Below are 9,879 nucleotides of genomic sequence, written 5' to 3'. Positions count from 1 at the left end.
GCACCAAGACAGCCCATGGATCCCCGTTTGTTCCCCCCTGCTAGTAATATTATTAATACTGCACATGGGGTGATGGAGAGGTTGGGAAGGGTTGATGGAAGGTTAAGAGTGAGGCAGAGAGTGTGTAGGGGGGGGGGGGGGCTGTTCAGAACCAAAGACCCTTTTGTGATTCTCCAAGAAGTCTTTTTCTTTTTTTGGATAACTTCTTTATTTTTTTTTAAGCTGGGAGAAGTTTAACCACTTGAACTCTAGCGTCCCTATCCTGGGGGGTGAACATTAGGTGAAAATGGCAGATCTACAAGCTGACAACGCATCGCAGCACGGCCCGTTGTCAGCTTGTAGATCTCCTATTTTCAGTGAAGATATTTAGTGTAGAGTAAAAACACGAGGGGGCCTAGTATAGAGCCCTATAGGGTCAACTATGTATATAATTTAAATGGTTCCAATTTACAATTTTGGGCATTTAGCAAATGCTCAAGTTCGGAGAAAGCAGAGTAATCATAAACTCTAGTCAATAAACAATAAGATACACAAGAAAGAATAATGCTGTGCCTCAAATAAACCAGGACACCAGATCTAGCACCTGACCAGACAACATGCTATCTAAATAACATTCTTATATTTGTGCTCAAGTGACATATAACATACGGTATATCTGGTAAACATTAATGCCCCTTTTCCACCTAAATTAGCGCGTATGCAGGTTTTTAGTGGGGAAAACACTAGGCAAAGTAGATGATTGACTCCTTTTTAAAGTGTGTTTGTGAAGTGCCTGCAATGCTTGCTCTCCTCTCTGCTCTCCTCTCTCACACACACACACACACACACACACACACTCACTCACTCACTCACTCACTCACTCACTCACTCACTCACTCACTCACTCACTCACACACACTCTCTCTCTGCCTCTCTATCTTTCTCTCAAGAGCACATGCTGTCCAGAGGCAATATGCAATTACAGCTACCAAACCAATGACAATAATTGTTTTGAGATTGTAATAGAGGATTCTAATTATAAAAAAGTTCAAATTACTTTGAACAAATTACCTTTTACTTTGAATTTTTACTTTTTAACGGTTTACATATATCTATTTTTAGGGGCAAATGCGAGTGAAATACTCACACTAGAGCACTTGGTTCCTTATTCCCTGTTCCCTTTGAATCAGGAGAAGGTTTCTCGTAGAATGGTGCTGGAAAAGGTGCAAAAATGAGCGTGTCTACCTGTGTCATGTTCCCATCGTTGTTGATTGGACCTGGATATGGGTTTTGGTAATGAATGCTGATTAGGGTTGGACCATACATCAATATTATATTGATATTGTGATATGAGACTAGATATCATCTGAGATTTTTGATATCGTAATATTCGTGATATGGAATAAGTGTTGTCTTTTTCTGGTTTCTAAATCACTATTCTACCCATTCACCTATTTTATACTTTTTTTCTCTAAAAACTAGCAGATCTAATTGCATCACAATGCATCGTGAGCTTGTAGATCTGCTTTTTGTGCTATGTTTGGTTAAATATATACTGTATATTAAAAATATTTTATATTACAATTATTTTATTGTCAACAACAATTTCAATTTAGAGGTACGTATATGGTCAAATATAGCGATATTTGATTTTGTCTATCGCTCAGCTCTAAAGCCGATTGTAACCTTCTCACAAAGACAAAAGCCAGATGTTAGTGGGTGTTAGCTGGGTTTCTTAGTCCAGTGGGAAAGGTGCTTCAGTGACAAGGGACAGAATGGCTTCTTGTCATGTGCCTTGTTTCTGCGAGTTAGCTATTAGTCCAGTTCTGTAGCTAAGTGTCTCACACAGTCAGAGATTCTTGACGTGACGTGACGCCACGGAACAGAAGGCGGAGCGTGTTCCTCGAGTAAATTTTGAGCCACGACGCCAGACATGTCCACCAAGATCTCCGTCAGAGGATTTAGACTGAATCTCACGACGACGCCCCTCGCCTCGGATGCATACAAACACAGCTGAACACGGGGGAGGGAGGTCCCTGTCACTAAAAAAGCCCCCCCTTGAAAACTTTTCTCAGGACTTTGAGGGGTCATTAATTTCCCTGGTCCTTTCTTAAGACCCTGACACTGCCATCAATCAGAGGTGTTATTAGTATTCGGCTGACCCCGGGCCCCGAGTGTGTCCCCTTGCACAGGCGGGGACCACACAGTAGTAGGAAGAGATTAAGCCTGTGGGTGTCACATCACGTTGCCCTGAGCGGCAGGGACAAGCCCAGGCAGCCATACCTCACCCAGCAGCACCCAGGGAGTTTGGGTGCTGAATAAGTAACATCCTGGGAATTTCCTTCTGAACCGATCTAGGATAGGATGGGACAGTGGTTCTCAAACGTTTTCATGTCAAGGACCCCTAAATGTATCTTTATTTGGCCACGAGCCCCATCAGAAAAATATTGTGTGTTAAAATGTTTTTCCCCACAATTTTCCCTGAAGAAATTAAAATAGCAGATCTACAAGCTCACAACGTGTCGCGATGCATTTAGAGCTTGTAGATCGGCTTTTTTCAAATGGCCAATATACTGTGTTTAGAGTTTAGATTTTTAAGCTATGTTAACTTGTTTCGCTGGAGCACCCGTGGAACCCCCTCAAGGACCCCTGGGGGTCCCCGGACCCCACTTTGAGAACCACTTGGATAGGATAGGATCTTTATTAATCCCCAAGGGTGGGAAATTCAGGGTGTCACAGAAAGAAAAGTAAGAATGTGGACAACAAGACATTAAATACAGCAATAAACCATACTGTACAACAATAGATAAGCAATAAATTCTACTCACTTGCAAACACACCCACACACACCCACCCATAGATCTGTGCACACAGTAAAAATCCAGAGCATTAATTTAACTCAGTTACAGGCCATTCACACCAAGCAACTATAAATATAACTATTATTATATTGTTCACCATTGTCTGCCATCTGCCATCCACTCGAGCACGATTTTTTTATACTACATCTTTATAGTTGTAGTTATAGTTATAGTGCTTGGTGTGAATGGCCCTTCATTCAAAGTCTAAAAATTGACCCTGGATTTTGCTGAGTTTTAGGTCACTTGCTTGTTGAGAGAACAGACATGGTGAAGTGTGGATTTGGTGAAAATGTAATGGGTGATGCTTGCAAAAGGTTCCTCTGGGTTTGCACCATGGCCCTCTGGAGTTTCTGAAATTAGCATGTGTGATTCAGCCTCTGTGATGAATGCTGGGAAGAAAAAAAAAAACGTGATGGGAATTTGACAATTTCTAAGTCTTACATGTCTGTGAATTCAAACCAAGGCACACAGCTTTCTTGATCGTTCCCTTATTTTACCTTTTTTTCTCCCCTCTTTCTCCCCACTCCCCCCCCTTTCCTTCTCGCCCTCTCACCCTTTTGGTGACAATGGAGGCTTGTTTCCGGAATCCGTGCGTCAGCCTCCGAGATGTGAATAACCCACCAGCACAAAAGCCCAAACGGGAAAGAGGGGATAAGGCTGCCATGTCCCTGATGATGTCACTTTGCCAAAAACCGGGCTGCTGAGCTGCTGAGACTGGGAGAAAGTGTGCAATGGGGGTTAAAATGGTTTCCAGCCTATAATATCCAGAGAGTCCATGACTGTTCGTTCCATGGCTATCACAGGCTTCCAATTTCTCTTAGTTTTAATAGTTCCAATTGAAAGACTTGGAATTTCACAATATATTTCAGATTCTAAAAACAAAAGGCTACAAAGTAAGTTTGAACATTCAATTCTGCCAAATTCTCCCACTTTATTTCCACTTTATTTTATTTTATTCAAAGATGACAGAACAGGCAATTTACGACGCCAACATAAAATAAAGAACCCACAAAACACCCTTCTTTGGCAACTGTTCGAATGTTGTGTTTGCATCTTTTAGCTTTTCTCGGGGTTCCTTTCAGGCCGCGGTGGCCTGTGTTGTGCTGCAGATAATTAGATCAGCACTATCAGTTTCACTGTCCCTATTGTACTTGAACATTTACATAAGAATAGCACTTTTTTAACGGCCCCTCGGTCTCACCGCTTCAGCGTTCTTGTTTTCTTTTCTTTCCTTTTTTGCCCTCCGACATTTAAATGATTCACTGCCTCACCTCAACGTGTCCTTTAAAGGGAGGGGAGGAGGATTCCCTCTTTTCACTTCTTCTTCTGGGCCAAAACAAGTGAGAAAATGCAAAAAAAAAGAGAATATAGGGACAAAAGAGAGAAATAAATAAATATATATGTATTTTTAAGTCTTTACATCAGCATACCTAAAACAAAAAACTAATAAGAAACAAGAGGAATAAAGAATGTAAAACATTCTGAAATCTCACAATCCCTCCCCCTCGTTTTATCTTTATTACTGTATGGAACAAATCTGCCAACTCAATATTACAAAACGCTTTTATTGCCTCGCCGAAATTTCACTTAAACTGGAGTAATACCCTGGCGCCGTGCAAACACCACACTTGGGATGTATATCGGCGATTTGTATTCACTGTTTGCCAAGAAGCTTCCTGCAAACGCGTTATTGTTTACAGCAACAGAAGTTTCATACCAGGGATTTCTGCGGGTCAACATTTCTTCTGGCACACCGAGCGTGAACTGCACTTTATTCCCCTTTAATTTAACAGCTCCGGCAGCTTTTCTAGTTAAATCGACTGTTCATTATTGAGACCCATTTTACGAAGGGGCTGTGAGGTGCAGTTTAATGAATCTCTGGCACAAAGCTCCCTTTCACTGGCGGGGGAAGAATGGAGGCTATTTAGACCCTGTAGGGCTTTATGTCAAAGGCAGCCCATAATAGTTGTCAGGCCAGGGCAGAAATTCCCACTGGCCTGGGAATGCACCAGAAATCAACTTTTGCCATGCGCAGATTAAGACACAAGCAAAGCAGTTGGGAAGATTCTCCCCCAAACAGTGACATCTGTTTGGGCACAAAGATTTTTCCCACAGAAAAAAAGATAATTTTACTGACATTTAGACCACTGGCTTGGAGTTTGTTTTTTGTAGTGTAAGTGTAATAGAAGATTGAACTGGTTGCTAGTGCTGATCACTGTGCCAGGACGAAACCACCAGAACACCAGAAAATGATGTTCTGAAAATTCTACTACACTACTCCACAAAACAATACCAGTTTTTAGAGATTATTTCCAGATGTAAATTTAAAAGTTAGAATATTTTTCAGTACCGTATGTGACAGCTTTCCAAATGTGCATACATAACACATGTTCTATCCATTAGAAATGTTCCTGGAACACAGGAGTAAAGACCTCTCTATAACATTGTAACACAACCTTTTCCTCAGCCATTGTTACTGTAATATCCTCCAGTTTCATCAAAGTGTTTGTGGTTGAGAGCACTTGTAAACAGTTCAACTTAAGGGGAGAGCTCTAGAAGCGGGCATTGTCTTCGACACAGCAGGGAATTTCAGACAAATCCCTCTTATAGTTGCAGGTGGTCGGACATAAGCAAAGAGTTAATTCCTGTGGTGCCGCTGCCCCTCCTCTTTGATGTTCTGACATCATTGGTCCAGCCCCCTGAAAGATCTCTCAGCTCTCCTCAGTATCCCATCAGTTCTACTCTTGAATGTTTCCCAGGCACTCACTGCGTGAGCAGCATCAGGACCAAGTGTTTACGTGAGGGGCTGAAAAGGGACATGCTTTGATGAAAAACTCCTGCTTTTTGAGATTACAGCAGACGCCACAGGTGAAGCCCCGGAGTAATGGCTGTTCAGACCGCGATCATGAACCCCCAGTTCATGAATTTCTGCTTCCCCGGATCTGTGGTGGAGTATGACATGGAGAAAAGTCTGGACGGGAGTGTCCTGGGCGAGGTGGAGAGCGAGGGCGACTACAGAGAGACCACGAGGGACTTGCTGAGTTTCATCGACTCCGCTTCCAGCAACATCAAACTGGCACTGGACAAGCCGGTAAAATCCAAGAGGAAAGTCAACCACCGCAAGTATCTGCAGAAGCAGATCAAAAGGTGCACCGGCATCATAGCGCCGGGGAACGTCCCAGAGACCCCAGCAAAGAGACAGGGCTCCCCTCTGGCTCAGCCCAGCCCCTTCCAGGGTAAAACTCTCCCTAAGCGCGATGGAGTCCAGGCCAATTTGCAAAGCAAGAGCCTGGCGGCCCTCTTCAGCCCCGCAAAGGAAGTCAGGGGTGAAAAAGCCAAGAAGCCGCCCCTGAGGAACCGCAACCTGCCGCCGTCGTTCTTTACAGAGCCTGCCAACTGTTCCAAAGTCAGCTCCACATCTGGGATGACTCTGAAGGACTTCGAACGAGGCAACCCCGAGGCGATGGAGTTCTTTGAGCTATTGGGGCCGGATTACAGCAACATGGTTGGCGATCAAGACCTATTTCAGAGCATGCCCGCTCGGGTGCAGCCGGAGTTATTAGGCCCAGAACCCTCATCTTATGATGGCCATCATTTAGTTGGTGGCTTCCTCTACACAGAGCCCTGGACTAATTGCACTAGCCCCACTAAGAAATTAGTGCAGAGCCAGCCTCCGGTCTACTGTCAGTCAGACTCTGGTTCTATAGGGCCTGTGGAGGACAACCCACTGTGCACTTTGGCCTTCACTAACTTCTTTACAGACCCCTCTCTTCCCCAGGTCACTTATGATCCCAGCGGGGGTTACAACAGAGCACATTTTTCATCTCTATGAGACACTGACAAGTTTATGTTTAGGGTTCTTCAGACATAAAAATGAACACGACAAAACGTAGAAAGTAAATACAGAAAATTGAAGGTGAAAAGAATAACCATAGTCGAAGGACAATATGACATGTCTGTATCATGCTTATCTGTTCTTCAAACTTCTTCCTGGGCAGATACTGCAACTGGATCTGATCATCATTTCCTGACAGCGATCCGTTGTCATGAATGTGACAATTTCTTGAGTTTTATTCATATGGCTATATATTATGTTGGCTATGTTTATTTAACTTTTTTTTTGCTACCAAATTGTCCACTGAGGAGACTGGACTGTCCACTCTGTATCCCCTCCTCTTAAATAATTTGATAAATTACTCTTATATTGCACATGCATTTTGAAAGAAAAATACTGCAGGAATTAAGCACCGGTTTTAGTCACCTTATCAACAGTTTATGTTGGAGAAATGTTTTACTTGCCAGAGATCCCAATATGGCACCTTCAGACTCCTGAATGCACGCTGATCTAGGAGAGTCACATTATGCATCTAGCTATTTGTGTGAGGATGAAATAAAGCTGGTCTTTATTATACAATCACAACATTGATGTCTTTCTTGTTGTCCATGTGTGCTAATGATGCTGCAGCATGGTTGACCATGGTTTAAATGTACTTTGTTACTTGTACTTTTTAAAAAAACAACTTTTGAATACTTGTACTTGAACTAAAGTACAAATTTGACAGAGCAACTTTTACTTGTAATATGTGACCAGGAGTATCTATACTTTGCCACAGCCCACAGTCCACTGTGGTTGACCCACATAAGGATGCTAACTAGTCCCACAGTTTGACACCAGGATACTCAGTGTCTGGCCATTATTAATGCAACATATTATTTATATGATGCAATACAATTTACATTTTTCTACCTTTTTATGATAAATATGAAAATGTTTAGACAGTTAAATTTTCCCCCCTTCCAAACAAACACAGTGAAACGTGTTGGAGAGACTAACATACGACAGTACTAGTAATACGACAGTCACACTCTTAATACAACTATATATTTCAAACTACATCTGTTTAGGGTGTTTCATACTTTCACCACAGCTAGTTGAATTTCCATTCCTCTTTGATGGAATGGAGTATTTTCAGATGACAAAAAAAACGGATAGATCGACCATTCTTTTGATATACATAGATTTAATTCGCTTTCTTTATAGTGTGTTCACCAAATAGTTGGGAGAAGATGAGGAATGCTGCATTGGGTTGAATGGTACATAAACCTTTAAAAGATTGCAAACAAGCATTCTCATTTGACCTGTAAGCACATTTTATCCATGAACACATTTTCATTTATGTTGGGGTGCTGGGAGTTTACACAACTGTGTATTTTTCAGTACAACTGTCTGCAACTGATTACAAACTCACATCTCATTTGTTTAGAAGCAGTGGTTCTCATCAAAGTGGGGTCCAGGGAGGGACCCTCTGGCTTCCAAATGGACCCTTACAGGTCGGTAACTCTGAGAGTGAACAAATGAAACCAAATGGACCCTAACGGGTCCATTTGGTTTCATTTGTTCACTCTCAGAGTTATGGGGGTTCTTGATTAATTAAAACGTTTGAGAACCATTAGGGGACAGTCCAGTCGCCTCAGTAGGCCTATCTTGTTGAGTGTTTAGTCATGTGTCCTTATCTCCCTCTGCTGGTTGCTGAACGTTAGTATATTATTCCATGTGATCTTTGGGATGCTAGTGTACCCTCCAAAGGGTTGCCACAAAAATCCATGCATAATTCACCGCTACGTTTACTGTAATCAAGCAAATTGAAGGCAGCATTATGATTCCTCAACCTAAGTGCTGTTAACTGTAAAGATGAAGACAGAATTCTAATCTCTATAAGATTAATTACAGCAGAGCTGCAGAACCAAATGCTTCTGGCCAATCCCACGTAGCTTCCCCTGTCCATGTACAGTATATGGTTAACAGTCAGATTATTTTGTATTTTACGGTCATCATGGGAAGTTGTGGCATTTGAAGTGCCACAATTTTAACCACTTGAACCCTGTGCATCCATATTCTAAGGGGAACATTAGCCAATAATAGCCGCGTCGCGTTGTGAGCTTGTAGATCTGCAATTTTTGGCAAAGAGATTTGGCGTAGAAGGGAAAAAAGCGGTCCAAGTACAGAGCCAAGTCAGGTCCAGTTTACTAAGTCTAGAGGGTTTGTGGTAAAAAATGTCTAATCTGTGCTGTGCTCAAAGCTGGCACTTCAATTATAGGCTATTATCTTCCATATCAGTGTAGCTTCTAGAGCTGCGGCAGTGTGGCCTGGTGGATAGAGTAACCTTATGTAACAGAAAGGCTTTTTTATCAGACTGTAGGCAAATCCCATATGTTTCCCAAATCCACACAGTTGTTTGCAAGAGATCAGATTGGATTTGAGTATTCAGACATGGTCAACATATCTGCATGGGGCTGGCGGCTGGCCTTGCGGTCCGGGCACCTAGGCTGCTATTGTAGCCTGACACTAGCGTGTCACAGGTTCGAGTCCCGTCCCCGACAAGCTTTGCTGTGTGTCACTCCCCATCTCTCTCCCCCCATTTCCTGTCAGTCTACTGTACTCTATCAAATAAAGAAAAAGACAAAAAAAACATATCTGCATTGGTTGCTGTGGTAACAACGTAACGACATCGGCATGAGTAATCGTTAAATGATTTGTTGTACTACAGTGTCACTGGCAGAAAATAGCAGATCTACAAACTCACAACGTGTTGTGATGCGACGCGTTGTAAGGTTGTGGTGCAGCGGTGTCACTGGCCAAAAACAGCAGATCTACAAGCTCGCAACGAGCGATGATGCGACGCGCTGTGAGCTTGCAGATCAGCTATTTTCACACCGTTGTATTTAGAAATATAAATCAGACTTCAGTGTCTGAGTGTCCGGACTGAGACACATCTTTAGAAATCAGATTGGAATCGCATTTCAAAACGCTTATTCATGTGGTTCAAATCTGATTAGCAAAAAAATACAATTTCATGTGTTTTATGCTGTTCAGACTAAAAAGCAATGTGATTCCAATCTGGTTAGGCCAAAAATCTAATCTGGGCCGCCAGTCTGAACATATAGGCTATACGTCTGTGGTTCAGTGGTCAGCTGGGTGGGCCACATTATCGGTATCACAATGAAAACTTGTTTTTCAAGGTTTTTAAATGAAAAATAC

At 42.4% G+C, this 9,879-nt stretch overlaps 1 protein-coding gene across 1 annotated transcript; it reads left to right on the top strand.

The window, feature by feature from the left end:
- Nucleotides 1-5,696: 5,696 nt before the first annotated feature.
- Nucleotides 5,697-7,150, top strand: fam181b (family with sequence similarity 181 member B). Its single transcript, XM_080428422.1, has one exon. It carries the CDS (start codon nucleotides 5,725-5,727, stop codon nucleotides 6,670-6,672), a length of 948 nt encoding a protein of 315 aa, XP_080284548.1. The 5' UTR covers nucleotides 5,697-5,724; the 3' UTR covers nucleotides 6,673-7,150.
- Nucleotides 7,151-9,879: the final 2,729 nt, after the last annotated feature.

This window comes from Gymnoscopelus braueri (assembly GCF_963280865.1).
Source record: "Gymnoscopelus braueri genome assembly, chromosome: 5".
In the NCBI taxonomy this organism is placed as follows: Eukaryota; Metazoa; Chordata; class Actinopteri; order Myctophiformes; family Myctophidae; genus Gymnoscopelus; species Gymnoscopelus braueri.
Note: the sequence above shows the minus strand (reverse complement) of the source record. Positions and strands in the feature narration are given on the sequence as shown.

Bases quoted from the DNA above. Each gene is read 5' to 3' on its own strand.
- fam181b (XM_080428422.1), top strand. From the start codon at position 5,725: ATGGCTGTTCAGACCGCGATCATGAACCCCCAGTTCATGAATTTCTGC.